Consider the following 19,219-nt stretch of genomic DNA (forward strand, 5'->3'; position numbering starts at 1 on the left):
ACTTCCGTGAGGGGAAAAGGAAAAAAAGATGTTTCAAAAGTAGTCGAAAGTAAGAGAGTCTGGAGGCCTTGAATGTACAGATCAGGTACCTCGGCGAGAACGCCTAAGCCCGAAACGGTACACCAAGGCTACACCGCCAACACGATGATTTGCTGGAATGCCCGATGATGTAATTCGGTAGACGATCGATCCTTTTTCTTTTTGTTTTCTTCTTCTTTTTTTTTTTTCTCCTTTCTCCCCCGTTCGTTTCAATTCTGAGGAGATTGAAGAAGTGACGGTGTCTAGTACTCCGTACAATTCAAGTAGTTACTTAATCTGGCTAATCGCTTGAATGCGGGATAAGACAGTCCCTCCCATCTCGCCCGCGAAGGATTTCTGTTGGATAGATACGGAGACGATACAGAGGAAATAGATATAACAATTAGGACTAAACTAAGCCATGGCTCAATGCAGTATCTCTATACAGGCCTCTCTTCACCTCTCCTCTCCTCTCCCTTTTCCCCTCAACTTTGCGCCAACTTTTTGTGCCAAACCAGGCAATATGATCCCGGGAGTCGCCTCGGCCCTGCATCTCCGATGGAAATAACCGTTGGTTAGCGCCCAACTAGTAGGCGGGATCGTGGCGTGCCCTGCTAGTGTTTGGATCTCATGTGGAGTGCCCGCCCGGGTCACCATCAACGACTGGCGGACTTCGGAATTTGACCGTGGCAAGTTCACGCTCTCCCTTGCCATTCCGCCCATCCTGCGGTGCTACCTCTCTTCCCCATACATATTTACCAAGGCGTAGTACGACACGAGGACATCTGATGAACGAACACCCGGCTAAATCTTGGGGAAGGTTGAGTAACAATCCGGGGGATTAGTAGATCACGTAACAGTATGGCATGCAAAAGGGCTTACGCATCCCGAAATTGACCAACGAAAAAAAGTTTTAAGATAAGAACTTTTTCCGCCTTTGCCGTGGATCTTGGCTTTGACTAATGACCCCACCTAGTCTCTGGTCCCACTACACCTCAGCCAATTGATGATTGAGGATTCGATGCAGTGGAGTAACTGAGGTGGGTCCTGGCGCTCTCCGGAATGGGTCTAAAGAGGGGCCCACCCGGCAGAAAAGGGAAAGAATAGTGAGAAAAAAGAGTGAGAAAGGATCAAGACGAGGCCAAACAGCATAAGGAAACGGGTGGATGGTTTGGATGGATTGGATGGCCTGACGGTTCAGCCTCAGAAACCACCGCATCTCTTGTTGTCCTGCAAAATTTAAAACCCCCAAGTCTCATCTTTCCGTCTTCTCTTCTTCCCTCCTCTTTCTCTACTCTTCTTTCTCTACTCCGTCGCAGTCCACCCCTTCGTCTCCTCATCCTTATCTCTCTTATCCTCTTCCCCCTCTCCGATTTTCTTCTTTCTTTTTCCAACCTCTCCTGCGTTTCAAGTAATACATTCTCTTCATCTTTCAAAATGGCCACCACAAACGACTTCCCCGCTAGCGATGTCAACAGCTACGACTATGTCATCGTCGGTGGTGGCACAGCTGGCTGTGTCATCGCCAGTCGTCTGGCTCAATACCTGCCCAACAAGCGCATTCTCGTCATCGAGGGTGGCCCCAGCGATTTTATGGATGATCGCGTGCTCAACTTGAAGGAGTGGCTCAACCTGCTTGGTGGCGAGTTGGACTACGACTACCCTACCGTTGAACAACCCATGGGTACGTTGTGAGACCTGTGTTTTCCCCCCTGCATTTTAAACAACCATCTTTCTCCCCGAGGTCATAAATCCCCAGATCAACTTCTCATGCCTTCTTCTACTTCACAGGTAACAGCCACATCCGTCACTCCCGCGCAAAGGTTCTGGGCGGTTGCTCCAGCCACAACACCCTGATCTCTTTCCGTCCCTTTGAATACGACTGCAAGAGATGGGAGCAGGCCGGCTGCACTGGCTGGTCCTTCGAGACCTTCACCCGCGTCCTGGACAACCTGCGCAACACCGTTCAGCCCGTCCACCAACGTCACCGCAACCAGCTGTGCAAGGACTGGGTTCAGTCTTGCTCCACCGCCATGAACATCCCCGTCATCGAAGACTTCAACAAGGAGATCCGCTCCAAGGGAGAACTGACCGAGGGTGTCGGTTTCTTCTCCGTCTCTTACAACCCCGATGACGGTCGTCGCAGCAGCGCCAGTGTCGCTTACATCCACCCCATCCTCCGTGGCGAGGAGAAGCGTCCTAACCTGACTATCCTCACCAACGCCTGGGTGTCCCGTGTCAACGTTGACGGAGACTCCGTGACCGGTGTTGATGTGACCCTGCAGTCAGGCGAAAAGCACACCCTGCGCGCCAAGAAGGAAACCATCTTGTGCGCTGGTGCCGTTGACACCCCCCGTCTGATGATGCTGTCTGGTCTGGGTCCTCGCGAGCAGCTGTCCTCTCTGGGAATCCCCGTCGTGAAGGATATCCCCGGTGTGGGTGAGAACCTCATCGACCACCCCGAGAGTATTATCATCTGGGAGCTCAACCGCCCCGTTCCCCCCAACCAGACCACCATGGACTCTGACGCTGGTATCTTCCTGCGTCGTGAGCTTCCCAACGCGAATGGCTTTGATGGCCGTGCTGCCGACGTCATGATGCACTGCTACCAGATCCCCTTCTGCTTGAACACCGAGCGTCTGGGTTATGACACCCCGGTCGATGCCTTTTGCATGACCCCCAACATCCCTCGTCCTCGCTCCCGCGGTCGTATCTACCTGACCTCGGCCGACCCCAGCGTCAAGCCCGCCCTGGACTTCCGTTACTTCACCGACCCCGAGGGCTACGATGCTGCTACCATCGTGGCTGGTCTCAAGGCAGCTCGTGAGATCGCCCAGCAGGCGCCCTTCAAGGACTGGATCAAGCGCGAGGTTGCCCCTGGCCCCAACGTGCAGACCGACGAGGAGCTTTCCGAGTATGGTCGCCGCGTTGCCCACACCGTTTACCACCCCGCTGGTACTACCAAGATGGGTAACTTGACCCGCGACCCCATGGCCGTTGTTGACCCCAAGCTCAAGGTCCGTGGCCTGAAGAACGTCCGTATCGCCGATGCTGGTGTCTTCCCTGAGATGCCCACTATCAACCCCATGTTGACTGTGTTGGCCATTGGCGAGCGTGCCGCGGAGCTCATCGCTGAAGAGGCCGGTTGGAAGCGCGAGCAGCCCCGCCTGTAAGCGCGTGGCTATTTCGTCCGCTTTCTCTTGTCATCTACATCTCTGTTTCTTTCAGAACACAGCGAAATAAGCAAAAACACAAAAGAGCTTGGAGTTGGTTATGGAATGGCGCATGCATTACTCAAGCGAGTGAGATTTTAGCTTTGCATGCGTAGTCTCCGAATGAGGGAGAGCTTCGATCGACCGAAGCATGCATATGCGATGGAGTTGGCTTGCCTTATATGATTTACGACTGATGATTTTTCCGGGAAGCAAAATAGCCAGATTAGGGGAAGGTTTTTCTTTTTGGATATCCAATCATCTACCTTTTTCCGAAATTTGGCTTGGCTTTTTTTTTATTGTTTGGTTGCTGTTGCGGCACTATTTTCTTATGTACAGTGTGGTCTGGGTTGTCATTCATCCCGAGACGAATCTGGTTGTATTATATAGCGCTGGCGTGTTGCGCAGGAAGCACCAGACATAGCAAAACAAATAGAACATAGATTTTATTCTTAACTTGCCTCGTACGCGATGGATGTAAAGTAAAGTAGACCTCTACAAAACCGCTGAGATGACATCTCTAATATTGACATTCTATTCACTATTCATGTGGTAGATCTACTTTATCCCCCAATAGTTTAAATGACCCAAGTACAAAAAAGAGGCAAAGAACAGAACCTATAGAGATCCACTCCATGCAAATCTCTAAACCGACGCGAGCCAAGAAGAAAACGAGCAGTAGAATCCAAATCCAAAAACTCCCAAGCCTGCTTAGAAAGATAGAAATTTCGAGCGTAACGCATGAATTTGAGTGAAATCCAGAACAATTTCTTTCCACAGCGAAATGTTCTCGATCAAGCAACTGCCTCCTCTTATTTGTCGGTATCATAGATCTTGACTCCGCGCTTCCAGACTTGTCTCACAGTCAAGGTGGGGCCCGAGAAGGGGTCCTCCTCATCATCCAGCACGAGCAAGTCCGCATCCGCGCCACTCTCCAGGGACCCCTTGACGCCCTGTAATCCCAGGAGGCGCGCAGGGGTGGCGGACGCAGCGTTGAGCGCTTCGGCCGTCGAGGCGCCTGACCAGCGACGGAAATTGTTGACGCACTCGATCAGGGTGGCGGAGCTGCCGGCGATTTTGTCTGAGCCCTCGAGGGTCAGCCGGGCGCCGGATTTGATGATGCGCTCGCCATTGGTCCATTCGTAGACGCCATCGGGGAGACCGCATAGCTTCATGGCGTCAGTGACGAGGATGAGACCGTCGGGGTGGGCGTTGTAGGCGATGCGGATCGAGGTGGGATGCAAATGGATGCCGTCGGCAATGACGCCGTAGAATGGTCGCCGACATTCATTCTGTCCTAGGAGGCCGAAGATACCGGGGTTCCGGTGGTAGAAGGGGCGCATTGCGTTGAAGAGATGGGTGATCATGGTGGCGCCTTGCTGGGTGGCGGTGAGGGCTTGCTCGTACGTTGCGTCCGAGTGGCCAATGGAGTAGATGATGTCCTCCGATGTGAGGGAGGGAATGTTCGGCAGCATGTCTCCAACTTCGGGAGCTGCGGTGATCATGCGCACTGATTTAGATGGGCCGATGAGGTTCTCTTTGCCATAGCAGGCGATGACATCTTCGAAGCAGGTTGCTGCACGCAGAACTTCTGTCTTATGCACGCCATTACGACCGGTGCTGATGAAGGGACCTTCGACATGAGCGCCTAGCGACTCGGCGCCATCTTCGGCACGGTGGCTCGGTCCAGATGAACCCAAAGATGGGAGTACCTGCCAGTAGACTTCGGGAGTCGAGCTGACTACCGTCGGAAGGTATGAAGTCACGCCGGTCCTGGCAAGACCTTTGTTAACGGCCCGCAGACCCTCATCATAAAGTTCCTTTGAAGCCTGGGGAACCGAGAAGTCGAAGCCCTGGGCACCATTCAACTGTACATCGATAAGGCCAGGAGCCAAGATGCGGCCGCCTAGATCGATGACCTTATCGGGGGAGAGATGTAATCCATAGAAGGCCTCCTGATCCTTGAGGATCTTCCCGGAAACTGAATCAATCCATACGTCCTGCTCGACGAGGTCAAGTCCCTTGACGATACGGCAGTTGGTAAACTTGGTGATGCGAGGCAGGGAGGTGGATGTTTTGCCAGGCATGGTGGTATACTCCGAGCCGCGCCGCGCTCACAACCAGACTTGGGGAGTCGATGATGTGAGGAAGAGGGATTTGGTCTAAACTAGGGGATTAAGGGAAGAGACGGGAAGCGAGAGGAAGTTTGTTGCGGGGTAGGAGGGAAAATTGGTAGGGCATTGGCATTATGAATGAATGGAAGACTTGGGGGGGGGGCAATCCTACAAGGTGACATTGAACCAGGAACCTGGATGGGGCAAAAGGCAGGGGCAGGCAACGTGGACAAACTCGATCGCCATGATTGATTGTGCGGTTGGCCTCGGGGAAAAAAAACGGCTTGGGGTAGTTGACGTTGCCATTCCCATGGTTTAGGAGCGTGATGGCCGGAATGTGACGTCGATGTGTAGACTGTAGAGATATTGAATATGGATCGGAAAGTAAAAGGTGACATTTTTCCCCGGGATCCGTCCATGGTTGCGAGTAAGGAGTCGGGCGGAGTGGCTAAGGAGATAAGCCGATGGAGCAAGTGACTAACTATGATTAATTAGTCCTTGTAGACGAGCAAGCAAGCAGTCAACGGGAAATGAGTAGAAAGCTACGGCGTTGATGGTGGAATTCCGGAGTATCTGGTGAGGTCATGTTGCATATCTCTATCTCGTCTGTCTGTCTGTCTGTCTGTCTGTCTCGTTCGTGACCAATACCAACCCGGACAAACCCCGTATCTTACAGAACGGATAATGAAACCATACAAACAATACAGCGATACTGCTGGGATACCAAACACTGTCTGAAGTGATACACGTCCACGTGACTCAGGGTTCTTGCCTGTTTCGGACACTGTGAATTGCAGTGCCAAAATAGGAAGGGACAGTTCAGTTCAGTTTGTTTGCATGAATGCATTCAGTTCATATTTTCCCCCTTCACTGTCCTTCAGCTTCTTTTTAGTCTCCTAGTCACCTCTCCTAATAAGTCTCTCAATTCCCTCGACTTTTTTCACTTTAACTTTCTCTCACACACGCGCACGCACACTCAGTCACACACTCTCTCCCTCTTACGGATCTCCCGAACTACTGATCATCATATTACTTCCTTTTCTTTCTGCTGTGCTCTTCTTTTTCCAATGGGTCGCTGGGTTCGGTTACTGGGTCCGGTCCGACTCCACAGGGCGGGGAAGACCCAAAGAAAACCTCGTCGGTAGCGAAGCCACCAGCGCAGATTTAGCGGCGTGAAGAAAAAGAGGGTTTTGGGTTTTTGGATGCTACCTCACGACGACCGTACCAGCAAATGAGCCGAATCGTCTCCCCGCATTCGGCTAAGCTTCGAACGACCGATGTCACCGTTGCCTTTGCAGCTCCGCCGGGTGAATCAGGATGGCTCCATCACCAGATTAACCACCTTGAGGCTGACTCTGAGTTTGTTTGGTTGCAGCAACTGGGTGTGGTCCATTGGGCTTGTTCGCTCTCTCCGTCCCTGTCTCTCCCTCTCTCTTTCGTCTTCACCACTAACCATTAACTAATTATGGATCCGATGACGGATGAGTTAAGTCGGATTATCGATCCTATCCAACTGACTTCCAGTCGAAGGATTATCAGAGGGGTCTGTCCTTTCAATCCTTCACTTTTGCACAACTTTTTCTATTCACCCACCCTTTCTCTCCTCTTCCTGGCTGTGCTGCTATCATATCACTCCATTCATATCTTAACTAGTACTACTATTATCTCCAACCCCTGGAGATAAGCCTCCCTCCCTTGATAACACGCGACTTGGGCCTAAGGTCTCGACCGTTGCCCTCGTGGTTGTCATTTGGCCAACTTGCATCGGAGGTGCATTGCTAGTCTGATAATCTCCTGGTCGGATCTTCGATCGGCTGCCTGACATTCGAATCATCCTGTGCCTCTTCAATTGTTCTTACTTAGGCCATTGATTGGATTAACAGTTTCTGTTACCTCCGCCCTTATTTGAGTTGCATCTCCGCATTTTCATTCCTCTTACTCATCTTTTTTCCCTTCTCTCTCTATCTCGTTTTGACTTTTGGGTCGCTTGGGGTCGAGTGGATCGTGTCCGATTGTTCTTTCTCCATCCTGCGACTGGTCCGGTTCCCGCTAGAGTCAGTCGAACGCCGATGATTCGTTGTGGTGCTTGACTATCACGCCGTCTGACCACGCCGGTACTCACTAAACGAGTGAGCTAGTGCTTCTAGTGCGTCTTCTTTGCCCACTGGCTCGAGGACCCAGAGATAAGGTACGACGGCTTCTCTTGTCATCCCATTGACTTTTCCCATTTTCTATTGGGTTTGTGCGTTGCAACACTGGCGTTGAATCGGCTGTTTGTTCTATCTGGATGTTCTTCGTATCGTGGAGCAGCTACTACTCCTCCTCCCCTGTCTCTGCCTATCTCATGTGTGTCGTTTGTCTTCCTCCCCGATGATGGCTGTTATCACCGTTGTCTCATCCTCTCGACTCCCACCGTGGTATCCTTCCCCAACTTGATCCCTCACAATTGGGTGGCCTAAGCAGGTGAGATTTCCATCAGCTGGATGTTACAATTCGTATCCGAGCCCCCGGAGATAAAAATAAGCCCAGAGCCCCCATCCACCTTTATATTTTTCTTTTCAATTTATCATTACTACTGCTGCAGCTTGGGCCAAGGGTTTCACTATTTTTTTTCTGCCTGCGCCCGTGACCAGTCATTGTTTTCCCTTTTCTGTTCTGTGTCCACCCCTTCATTCTTACCCCGGATCATCCAAGACATCCTTGCCTGATCCTGCCTTTTCTTCTTCCTCCTTCACTGCCAAACTCCGATCCTTTTTAAATCTAGTTCTCTGGGTCCGCCCCAGTGTGTGTTACCTGTTTTCTACATATTTCGGATCTCCGGCTCCTCCATCATCCTTCTCATTTCCCCTGGGGTAGTTAGTTACGTCCTTTTCCCCCCCCCCCCCCCCCCCCCTTCTCCCACAGTGATATCCTTCATCCCATTGGCTTCCCTCCGTTGTCTCTTCTTCTACTACTCCTCTTCCTCTTCCTCCTTTTACTTCTCATCGTTCTTATTTGTCCCTCTTACCTTTTCCTCCTCAGCCATCTCTTCGTCGCGTCTGTTTCCTGCACATATCTCTCTACACTGCCATTGTTTATAACCCGCACATACATGCCATTGATCCCGTCTACATATGCACACATCTACACTTTATTGAGTACGCCTGCTGACCTGCCGACAAGTCGCAAATCAATTCACTGCATCCGCCACTGTTCCTTGGACATCTTCATCTAAAGTTGGAGCTGCCGATCAACAACAATGGCTTCCCCTACAACGGGACAGGATAACCTCCATCATGAGAAGGAAGTCCCCGCGGTCACTTCAGATCCAGAAGCTGGTCACGAGACCAAGCTCACCGGTAAACCGTGGATGTACAAGCCGGTGAAGATTGGTCCCTGGTCGTTGCCGTACTTCGCCTCCCCAGAAGCCCAGCTTTTGCTGGTATCGTTTGTGTGTTTCCTCTGTCCTGGCATGTTCAATGCAGTCAGCGGTTTGGGCGGGGGTGGCCAGCTGGACCCTGCCGATGTCAGTGACGCCAACACCGCTCTGTACAGTACCTTTGCAGTAGTTGGTTTCTTCGCCGGGTCCATTGCGAACCGCATTGGTCTCCGTCTGACTCTCTCAATCGGTGGCTTTGGCTACTTCCTCTATGTGGCTTCCCTCTTGTCCTACAACCATAACAAGAACTCCGGCTTCTTGATCTTTGCGGGCGCACTGTTGGGTGTTTGCGGCGGTCTGCTGTGGTGCGCGCAGGGTGCGGTCATGATGAGCTACCCGAATGAAAAGGACAAGGGTAAATTCATCGCTATTTTTTGGGTGATCTTCAACCTTGGTGGTGTGATTGGCAGCTTGGTGAGTCCTTTGAGTGGCTCGTTCGATCTAGTAGCCCTTCTCTAACCCTGACATACAGGTCCCTTTGGGTCAAAATCTGCACTCTGAAGCTGGCCAGGTCAACGATGGCACCTACATCGCTTTCATGGTGCTCATGGCGCTTGGATTTGTCCTGGCCTGGGGTCTTTCGGATTCGAAGTACGTCAAGCGCAAGGATGGCTCGCATGTCATTGTGATGAAGAACCCCACGTGGATTTCCGAGTTCAAAGGTCTTTATGACACCATCCGCACCGACTACTACATCATCCTCTTTTTCCCCATGTTCCTGGTGAGCAACTGGTTTACTGCATATCAATTTAACAGCGTCAATGGTGCTTATTTCACCATCCGGACGCGGGCCCTCAACAATCTCCTCTACTGGCTTATGCAGATGGTTGGCGCTTTCGTGTTCGGCCAGATCCTGGACTTGAAGTACTTTAGCCGCCCAGTCCGAGCTAAGATTGGCCTTGGACTCCTCTTTGCCCTCACAATGGGCGTTTGGGGCGGTGGCTATGCCTTCCAGAAGACATACACCCGGAAGAGCGTCGTGGCAGATACCGACTGGACGACCAGCGGCTATGTTGGGCCCATGTTCTTGTACATGTTTTATGGTTTCTACGACGCTGCCTTCCAGACCTGTGCTTATTGGTCAGTGATGCTGTTATCTTCCTTTTTGGCGGCAAGCTGTTTTTTTGTATGCCTCTTACTGACTGATACGGTTTGTGTAGGTTCATGGGTTCACTGACTAACAACGCCCGAAAGTTGGCCAACTTCGCCGGCTTCTACAAGGGCATCCAATCTGCTGGTGCAGCTGGCATGTGGCGGTGAGTCCTGGAAACCCCCTCGCTCAGGAAATTAGAGGTGGAGACTAATGGATATACTTTGCTGCAGCATGGATGCCGTAGGAACCCCTTACATGACGGAGTTCGCCTCCTGCTGGGGCCTGCTCGCCGGCAGTCTCGTCATCGCGTCGCCTGTGGTGTTCTTGAGGATCAAGGAACATGCGGACGTCGAAGCGGACCTCAACTTCTCGGATGAGACCGCTCAAGAAGTGGGTGTTCCACTGGAAGACCATCCTTCTGAGACGAAGCAGGAGCCGGAGATGACCACCGAGAAATGATGACTCAGGCTTTCTTTTTTCTACGCATTCCAATTCAGCGGAAAGAGGTTGCTGGAGTTTCATGTTGGTCAGGCATCAGCCTCTGTGTTTTTGGTGGTTGGATATACTTAATTTTTCTTTCTGGTTTTATTTTTTTTTATCGCTGGATATCCATGATCAGATTGGGTTTTGGAGCGTATTACGACATCTAGCTGAGGCACAATGATGTGAGCTATCAGCAGGTTACGAATTGCCGTAATGGAATTAATATGACATGACTTTAATGGTCGCAGCAAAGTGTTGAAAGAAACCTCGTACGGTGTAGACCAGCGTAGTCGTAGGACGACATGGTGGCAGGTGCAAGCACGTCTAGGGAAGCTTGCGTGCCACTCTTAGATTATGGACATGAATCGCAATAGGTAACACCAAAGATGAGCCATGCCAATGAGGGTAACAATTTCCCCCAATCCTAATGAACGGTGGTACTCGACGCCGTGGACAGTGGTACAAACGACTGCGTGTGTGTAGCCTGTGCAGTCCCGTTGGTGCTATAACTGGGCCAAATCTGAGTTGTACCCGCTGCAATATCCCATCCGAATAGAGTACGGTTGAACAACTGTAGTGCTGCGATCGGTTGATAGTATGGAACTTCGTGCCCGGCCTGATATACGCGGGTGAACGAGAAGTTGCCATACTCGCGAGTCTCACCATATTCGACCCCATCCACCACCATGGGTGTGTATCCCGCTGCGCGGAACTGAGCTGCATGGGGGTAATTAACTGCGAGTGAGATGGCCTGGCCACCGAACCAATTACAGATATAATCGGCATCGCCGTAGATCAAAGACACGCGCACGGGGAGTTGGAGAATCTCCTCGAGGTCCTCGATGAAATTCGGCCATACAAAGTCGCCGGACTGTTGGAAAGCATAATATACGTCGCTGCTGGAATCGGTGTAGTTGATGTCCACGCCAATAGCATCCATGACTGAGTCTTTCCTGAGGTAGTCAACAAAGTAGGACGGCGGGGTCGGGTCCTACATAGACATATGAGCAGTGTCCCTGTTCGGAAAGTGCAATCCTTATCCTTGTCACTTACGTTATAGGGGTGCCGGATATCATACACGCCACGGGCGCCAAATTGGTAGTAAGGCCCTTCTGCACACAACAGCTTAGCAGAGCCCTTCATTATTACTTCTCGGGAAGGAAATTCGTGGAGCCACTCACCGACATTGTCCCTACACATATTGGTTGCTTCTGTACATAGAGCGTAATCAGCTAGCGAGGTTCTATTGGTCAGTTTACACAAAGCAACCTGATCCTGGCATCCATTTGGCATCGTGTTGGCGAACTTCATATAGTTGTATACTGTGTCGTTGACCTAACAAGTATGAGTAACGCTGGTCTAGTAACCGCGACGTGCAGGTGATGAACTTACAGCTTTGATTCCGTATGTGTTATTGACAGCAAATTCCGGGTAGTGGCTTGCCTATGAACAGCTTTAGCGATGTCCTTCTAGGCCACAGCCTCTGGTCGAGTTGCAGTCCCCGTTACCTGAATCGCCTCGTCAATGATGCCATTGATGATCCCAAGGGAGTTGAAATTGAGTTGGACGCCATTCACAGTCCCGCTGGCAATCTTTGAATTTTGTTCGTAGAAATAATTGAAGAACTTCGGTCATCAGCTTTGTGTATATAGGAAGTAGCAACCAAAGAAGAAAACCTACAGCCGGCCCATAGTGTCTTTTGATGAAGTCAGCATACGTCGCTCTAATCTGAAAGCTGCACTTACCCTCCGTAGCTCTCTGTCCACAAGTTGAACTCCTTGGATTTGACTTCCGAATCAAGTTGCGACAGGCCGCCGAGGAAGCCCTGAAGCACTTCCCAGGTTGCGCGTGCAGCGATATCGGTCGTATCTGTAAGGTAGAAACATGAGGCGAGTTCCTATTGAGGGTCAATCAAAACCAGACAACTTACCGATAATTGTGGCATCAATAACTGGGTATCGGCCCTGGACACCAGCAAAGGAGGCGTTTTCGACAACTCCAGTAATTGGGTTCAAGGAGCCGGCCTCGGTTTCACTGTAAGAGAACCCTTCGCAGATAATCGTAAGCGACGTACACAGAATGTATCAAAACAGCGACATTTCATACCCACGCCGAGGGGCTGAGACAAGAAAAGAAGATTGGAGACTTCGTTCCAGGAGTACTGATTGATGATTGACTCGTACTCTGGGCTGATGTGACACGGACCCAATTCTGTTGCGAAGGCGTCAGCACATACAAGCTGACTTTTAGCTTTTCAGCCAGGATGTTCGGCCAACCTTCGAAAAGCCCAATCAAAGAATCACTTCCAGGGCCACCATTCAGCCATAGAGTCACTGGATCATTCTCCGGGTCACGACGTGATTCAAAAAACCAAAAGAAGGTATGTGACTCGGGCGACAGATCGACATATCCGGAGTATGATTTGACACCAGGCGTCGTCTCACAAACGCCTTCGGTTCCTGGTTCCTTATACCGGATAGTGACATTGTTCGGAGTTGTTATGGATTTGACGCCAGAGGGCGCTTTTGGTAGCTGCCTTCTGACTGTAGATGACCATTCATTCTCGGGCATAGCACAGCTGAGTGCAGCCAGGGGCAACAAGAGGGCCAACCGAGAGCCACGCATGGTGTGTTGTTCAATGCAAGGACAGACCTAGTCACAGTTATGCCTGGTAAATATTCCTCGAAAGTTAAATCTATAGATACATCACAAAACGACTCGAAGAGCACCCCATGGAGAACGGTCAGCAAAAGACCGACGGGCCGGGGGGGAGGTTGCCATTCTCCAGGCTTTATACATCGTTACATGAGCGACAAAGTTTCGAGAGGAAAGCCCCTGGCCCACATGGTGGGAGGGAAGGAGAATTCAATCCAGTCGACAAAAGATACATGCTGACGGAGATTAGTATGCCATGCAGAAGACAAACACTATTGTGTGGAAACGAGGTTGTATCCCGCCGCCGTTTCCGGCCTGATCGGTGAGGCGTCAGTTAAGCAGCGCAGCATCTCCTCCAATAACCGAGCCGAATTGACTGGGTAGGAAGAGGGGTGGATGGATACCGAGCCCTGCATAAGAAATCCCCGCCGTCAATTTGCCAACAATAGCGATAACACCTTGTCTCGCTAGTGCTGTACCTTGGTACTTAGTCTCTTGGTATGATTCCGTGCCTCCAGGACCTGAACCCAATCGGCCGTAATTGATTGGCACTGCAACAGTTGACTGATCGAATCCGCGCCCGTAATTAAAGGCTATTGAAAAGGGACTGCGACTCAGTTACTGTGGTATCGGTGGCCCAACTTCCTTGGCGGGACGATTTTTGGATAACATTGGAGAGTGATGACTTGGTTGCACAATGGCAGACGCTGTGGCTGTGAGTAAGATGCTGCAGGGACCGGGATTAAACAGGATGGATTGAGTGCCCGGTGCGGGGGGGAAAAGGAAGAGGCCAGGGAAAGATACAAAATAGGAGAAGATGTGCAGAGCATCTCTGACACCAATGAAAGATGAAGGGGAAGATGAAGTAAGAGAAAGAAAGAAAATGGGAATGGACGTGCCTGACCCAAACCACCTGCCTAATCGGGACTGGTATGCACGGGACCTCCTCTTAACCACTTCTTGAGTACATCCTTTATCTCCACTGGGACAGCAACTAGCACTACGGACTGAAACACTTTGGATGTGATACATGTGTAGTATCGAGCTCACCTGAGATGTTGCTTTTCAACACAAATCTGAAGCTATGAGGACGAGTTGTCCCACAACTTCCTTTCAACAACACCCAGAAACGGGCCACCCTTGTTTGATTCCAACTGCAGGTGTCTGTTTCTTCATCCCAGCAGTAAACCCTCTTCGATCACTGTCTAACTCACTAGATATATAGTAGTACGGAAGGACGGTATTTACTAAAGAGATGCCGCACAGACTCAATAGCGACAAATCTCTCAGGCGGTCAATGAGTGGAGTCTGCTGCAAGGGTAATTGAGCAGCACCACCACCACAGACCTACGTGAAGAATGTCAGGCAAGGGTGGTGGTCTACAAGAAGTCGAAATCCCTTTCGATTAACTAATCTATCTGCCCCTGATGTCAATTGGCCGTTCGCCGACCATACAGAGTTCAACAGACATATACTACTACAGCTCTCCGACGATGCTAATAGTTAATACCACAGCCCGAATTAATAAAAGCGTTAGGTCATTCATTTTCTCATGTCGTACTTTTCGACTTTGTATGTACATATATTGGGAACAATCGCCCTCGTGCAGGGGATGGTACATAAGAAACAAGCATCAACCGATCCAAGGGTTCAAGTTTCCAAACCCGGTACGTAAAAGCCCGCGAACGCCAAGCGCCCATTTCCCTTTGATGCACCCAAATGTTGTGAAGAAAGGGGCCTATTGCAATAGATGGCCAAAACATAATCGCCAAAGGCAATGCAGAAAGCAAATGGATCTAAATCACTGGCACAAACATTGGACTATGTCCCCCAAGTGTGTTCCCAAGCCTCCTAAAGACTCAGGCCGAGTTCCGCATCCAGGTCGGCTGCGAAAGCGTTCATGTCGCCCCGTGATGCCGCAGCGCGATCGCCAGCGAGCTGCCCGTCTCCCAGGCCGGTCAAATCAACGCCTTGTTTCTCTGTATCGAAACCCATGATGTCGGAAAGGTTGTTCATGGTGCCCAAGCCAAAGCCATAGTTCTTCCCATTACCATTTCCGGTATTCAAGCCATCATCGGGGGCAAGAAAATCCGCACCGGCGTCGTCAAAGTTGATCAGGGCATCGAAGTCGTTCTGAGTCACTTCCGCGTCATTCGCCAGATCCATGAGCTCGCTGATGCTCAGCTCGGAGTCGAAGTTGGGAATGGTGAAGGCATCCTGGTGATAACTGGGGTTGATGTTGTTGGTACTCCCATTCTCGCTACCGTCGGAGGGTGGGGGCGTTGATGCGAACTCAGGGCCGCTTTCCTTGGGAAGCTGACTGGCACGTCTCGCGCCATCGGATTTCGGATACGTCAGGTCGGGAATCTTCTGCGCAAGAGAGTCAGGGGGTGGTGTCAGAGTGTTAACGCGTGCTGAGGTGTCTACTATGTTGTTCGTCCGTGCCTGCACATCTTGCGGTGCTACTGTAAGCTGAATTCCGGCCTTGCGAATGGCAGCCTCCAAAAACGACGTCGCGAAGTCGGCCGATGCATAGATTTCTCTCAGGCGTTGTAATATGCGCATGCACTGGTAGAACCGGTGAAGGCTGGTCATGCGAACATTGTGGTCGCTAGACTTGATGTCGAGGAGGTGAATAATCACGGCAGGAAGGAGGACCGTAACGCCAGTTGTAGGGAAATACCGGGTCAGGTCTAGGCTGTGTAGATCCTGAGCAATATTGGTGATTTCAATCGCAGCGAACCGCACCTTATTCCTGGAGATCTCCTGGAGTTCGGCGTCCATCGACGGGAACGGAATCGCAGGTAGAACCTGAGGGCGATGAAGAGCGCTGGACGTGGTCAAATAGACCATCTTCAGGAGTGCGCGATGGGAGTGAAGCACTTCCTGCGCCTCATTCAACTTGGAGGGCGCGGCGGGGGCGTAGCGTATCTCTGTCGGAAGGTGGGCCAGCCAGTCTTCCAGCTCCTGATCACAACGACGAACCTCAAAGGTCTCCGCTGCTGATTTTTTGGGCACCAACATCATGGTGGTTTCCATCGTGCCACCAAACTTGTGGCTCAAAACCGAATATTGAGCCGACAGGACATGGCTAACACAGAGACAAAGTTTGGCCTTTTCGATGAACATCAAGGCAAGCTCTCTCTGATGGCTCACGCTCTGAAGGATCTCCGAATTGCCTACCATGCTCACAATTTCCGGCGAGAAGGGATGGAACTCGAAATCGTCAAGAGTCAACATCGGAACATCACAGTCATCGTCCTTCACGCGCATGGGGCGTCTCATTCCCAGGGCGATCAGACGATCACGCGTATATGTGCTCCACCAGATCCGTTTCCACATCCGTTGGCGCCGAACATCCATCCGGGAGTTGCCGGGATCACGATGCAGGCCGATGGTATGCGCGAGGGACAAGCTCACACCCATCCAATGCCAGGTATCCTTCTGGTCATCAGGCGTCTCATACCAGTAGGTCATTAGGAGTAAGGACTGGACCAGAGAGATCCGGTCTACTTCGTAGTCGAAATCATAGAGAAGTCGTGCACGCTGAAAGAAAGCTTTCCGAGCCGCCTTTCTGGTGGGGTAACCGGCAGCGTGGAGATGCTTCAGGTCGATGAAAGCTGTACCGGCAAACATCACGGCTTGGAACAACAATAGACTCATACGGCGGATGCCATCGTTTTGAACGATCGTTTGCAGGAAGTCTTCCAGGTCGAGGAGGGGCATGTAGGTGTGGACGTAGTGAATGTAGCTTTTCAGCAATTCGTTGCGTAGTCCCACGTCGGGGACAGTCAAAGCTCCTTTCATAGACAGGTAGTCGATATCCTCTTTTTGCAGGCGTGGAGGCAATCCGCGGATGTAGTCTGGTAAGACAACACCGCCTGATCTGGCATTGGCGAAGGAAGGATCCAGCAGCTGTTGAATCTGCGAAGTCACATGGTGCAAAGGAAGCGTAGCGGGCACAGCAGGATTTGGGGCCATTCTTCTGCGATAGCGATCCCCGGAACCAATTCTGTTCGCTTGGCTTTGATCTGTATAGCTGCGTATCAGCATCTCATCGGACAGGATACAGTGGAGATGGATCATGTGCCACGATCTCCGCGGTTATATGAATAGAAGGTGGAATACGAACATAAAAGATGGGGCATATGCTGCCCCTGATCCAAATCTACAGAGCGCTGCGAGGGAGAAGCTGGGGCCATATCGGACAGGCCATGGCACTCGCTAAGTCGCCTGAACAGACTTGCCCCGTCATCGGGGATTTCTGCAGGTGATTGAGACAGCTGGTGAGGGTTTGCATTATCAACCTCAACACGTGATTTCCTGAACAGTGGCAACAAGGCGCGCTCGTGGTTAGCCGGCAATTCTGAGGAGGAAAAACGGAAGATGAGTATTCGACGTGGACGAACTTTCTCCTCTTGCTCTCAGTGACAATGCACTCTACTTGATCCAAGCGGCAATTCGTGCAGGGCGAACCATTTTCGACCACATCACACCGCACTTTGCGAGCGCGGCAGCAACAGCACGCCTTGGACGCCCTCCGTTTTACAGGACGGGCATTGGCGGGTAGACCGGCAGTGGAGGCTTTCCTCTTGGATTTGGCCTCTGTTTCCACGGTGGATTGAGGGGTGGGAGAAGTTGTTGATACAGCAGTGTTAGTCATTGTGTAAAGCGTGAAATTCAGTTGAACCAGATCATCCGTGAGTAGGCCAGCCTTATTTTCGTATCGATGGTGGAAGAAGCAATGGGGCGGAACGGCGAGAAGTATAGCGATACTTAAAGTAAAAGAATCAATGCGACTTTCTTCGTAGAAAATGAGGATTATAGGTAATAGGACAAAGATTGCCAAGGTAGTAGTAAGTAGTAGTAGGAGTTAACAAGAGAAAAAGGTGGAGGATGAGGTGTGTAGTAAGAAGAGGAAATCCAGAACGTGACCCAACGGAGGAAAGTAACAAGAGTGGAGATGTTCCCTTTTTTTTATGTTCCTTTTTTATGTTTTTCCTTTTTTTTAATTATTTAAGATCAATCCATACAGGAATTAGGTTAGAGAATCACTTTCCGCCGGAAGGAAGAGTAGAGAAGAACAAAAAATAAAAAGGAATCACAGGACCACGTTCCAATCTTTCGTCCAAAGGGACGAAAATCGAGGCAAGACCTGGGGCCGGGGAGGAGAATGTTTAAGTATGATTGAACTAACTAGTGTTAGTAGCAGCAGCAAATGTCGCAAGTGCCTTTTCCAACCGTCAATCCGTCCGTCAAGTCAGGAGGCGTTGGCGTTGGGGATGATGAGCCCCAGATCCACTCGCCATGGTCGCCTCCCCCAGACCAGAACCGTGGAATTCCGCCTAGAAGTGGAAACCCAATGGCGGACGGTGTGCTCCGTAGACTTTGAGACTAGGGGAAGGGGGAAGAAAAAAAGAAAAAGAGGACCTGACTTGGGTTAGCCATCAACATCGGCGACGTCGTCGTCGTCAAACCGCGCCGGGCGATTTTAGTTGAGTAGTGAAAAAGACTTCTGCTACCTATCGTGGACTAGACTATCCTCACTAGTCACGCTGGCCAGAAAAGAAGGCCGGCGCTAGTGCGGGCCTGTATTTACCTCAGACCGCATTGACTAGTCCCGTTTGGGAAGGGGGTTAGAGACTCGAGAAAAAGGAAAAAAGCGGGTTTCAGTCGGCGTGGTGGGGAAGGAAAAATATGAAAAAGACACAATCAGATTACGATGTCTTTTTTTGAGCCAGTCGTCGCCCATTGCTTACTGTACAAAACACCCCCACTGGAGACTCTTTAACAACCATTCAGAAATTCGTGATGGTTTGTTAAGATCCACCACACAACGCAGGAGTCATCCATCCCCTCCGCGTCTGCCCGAAACAGGTATAGTGGGGAGTAGTACTTACTAGGTTAAGTCTTTAGGAGTTTCCACCCAAGTTCCTCAGCTTCCGTTCCACAGCCGGTTTCTTTTCCAAGTTGTTGTTATGTAGTCTACCCATTTCAGTCAAGTGAACCAACTCCCGTCCCCTTACTCCGTATTCCCGTCCACACTACTAGCAGCAACGGACCCAGAAAGAAGGTGATGGCAGTTTTCCATACCCGATTGAGAGGTGGGGAGGGTCTCTCCATCGGCCCGGTCACGTTACTGGCCTTGTCCGCCACAACCAGTCATCGGCAGCTTGGCCACCACCGGAGGGGACCGGGAGCAAATTCAAGACCCTACCATTGGTCG

At 51.0% G+C, this 19,219-nt stretch overlaps 8 protein-coding genes across 8 annotated transcripts; 4 read left to right on the plus strand and 4 right to left on the minus strand.

The window, feature by feature from the left end:
* Positions 1 to 442: 442 nt before the first annotated feature.
* On the minus strand, positions 443 to 1,170 carry ASPBRDRAFT_673962 (uncharacterized protein). The gene has a single exon (XM_067628883.1). It carries the CDS (start codon positions 739 to 741, stop codon positions 475 to 477), a length of 267 nt encoding a protein of 88 aa, XP_067478778.1. The 5' UTR covers positions 742 to 1,170; the 3' UTR covers positions 443 to 474.
* Positions 1,167 to 3,671, plus strand: ASPBRDRAFT_151888 (GMC family oxidoreductase). Its single transcript, XM_067619334.1, has 2 exons — positions 1,167 to 1,702; positions 1,810 to 3,671. Exons 1-2 carry the CDS (start codon positions 1,456 to 1,458, stop codon positions 3,189 to 3,191), a joined length of 1,629 nt encoding a protein of 542 aa, XP_067478779.1. The 5' UTR covers positions 1,167 to 1,455; the 3' UTR covers positions 3,192 to 3,671.
* On the plus strand, positions 3,287 to 3,686 carry ASPBRDRAFT_567465 (uncharacterized protein). The gene has a single exon (XM_067627616.1). It carries the CDS (start codon positions 3,382 to 3,384, stop codon positions 3,652 to 3,654), a length of 273 nt encoding a protein of 90 aa, XP_067478780.1. The 5' UTR covers positions 3,287 to 3,381; the 3' UTR covers positions 3,655 to 3,686.
* Positions 3,687 to 4,042: 356 nt separating this feature from the next.
* On the minus strand, positions 4,043 to 5,317 carry ASPBRDRAFT_54845 (N-acetylglucosamine-6-phosphate deacetylase; the record flags this gene model as incomplete). Its single annotated transcript, XM_067627304.1, has 1 exon — positions 4,043 to 5,317. One exon carries the CDS (start codon positions 5,315 to 5,317, stop codon positions 4,043 to 4,045), a length of 1,275 nt encoding a protein of 424 aa, XP_067478781.1.
* Positions 5,318 to 8,506: 3,189 nt separating this feature from the next.
* ASPBRDRAFT_42876 (unc-93 family MFS transporter) lies at positions 8,507 to 10,452 on the plus strand. Its single transcript, XM_067624886.1, has 4 exons — positions 8,507 to 9,176; positions 9,235 to 9,842; positions 9,923 to 10,018; positions 10,086 to 10,452. Exons 1-4 carry the CDS (start codon positions 8,583 to 8,585, stop codon positions 10,312 to 10,314), a joined length of 1,527 nt encoding a protein of 508 aa, XP_067478782.1. The 5' UTR covers positions 8,507 to 8,582; the 3' UTR covers positions 10,315 to 10,452.
* A 310-nt stretch (positions 10,453 to 10,762) lies between these two features.
* Positions 10,763 to 12,963, minus strand: ASPBRDRAFT_54848 (S10 family peptidase; the record flags this gene model as incomplete). Its single annotated transcript, XM_067627305.1, has 10 exons — positions 10,763 to 11,329; positions 11,392 to 11,450; positions 11,520 to 11,673; positions 11,731 to 11,781; positions 11,847 to 11,963; positions 12,019 to 12,034; positions 12,084 to 12,207; positions 12,269 to 12,385; positions 12,445 to 12,549; positions 12,615 to 12,963. 10 exons carry the CDS (start codon positions 12,961 to 12,963, stop codon positions 10,763 to 10,765), a joined length of 1,659 nt encoding a protein of 552 aa, XP_067478783.1.
* An 86-nt stretch (positions 12,964 to 13,049) lies between these two features.
* Positions 13,050 to 13,377, plus strand: ASPBRDRAFT_126151 (uncharacterized protein; the record flags this gene model as incomplete). The annotated part of the gene is made up of 2 exons (XM_067617847.1): positions 13,050 to 13,155; positions 13,244 to 13,377. Coding segments are annotated over 2 exons (240 nt in total), but the record flags the coding sequence as incomplete, so codon positions are not given.
* A 1,467-nt stretch (positions 13,378 to 14,844) lies between these two features.
* On the minus strand, positions 14,845 to 17,656 carry farB1 (putative C6 transcription factor (Ctf1B); the record flags this gene model as incomplete). Its single annotated transcript, XM_067622715.1, has 3 exons — positions 14,845 to 17,024; positions 17,126 to 17,316; positions 17,403 to 17,656. The coding sequence occupies 3 exons, from the start codon at positions 17,654 to 17,656 to the stop codon at positions 14,845 to 14,847; spliced, it is 2,625 nt and encodes an 874-aa protein (XP_067478785.1).
* Between the last annotated feature and the right edge of the window lie 1,563 nt (positions 17,657 to 19,219).

This window comes from Aspergillus brasiliensis (genome assembly GCF_001889945.1).
Source record: "Aspergillus brasiliensis CBS 101740 unplaced genomic scaffold ASPBRscaffold_6, whole genome shotgun sequence".
Classification (NCBI taxonomy): domain Eukaryota; kingdom Fungi; phylum Ascomycota; class Eurotiomycetes; order Eurotiales; family Aspergillaceae; genus Aspergillus; species Aspergillus brasiliensis.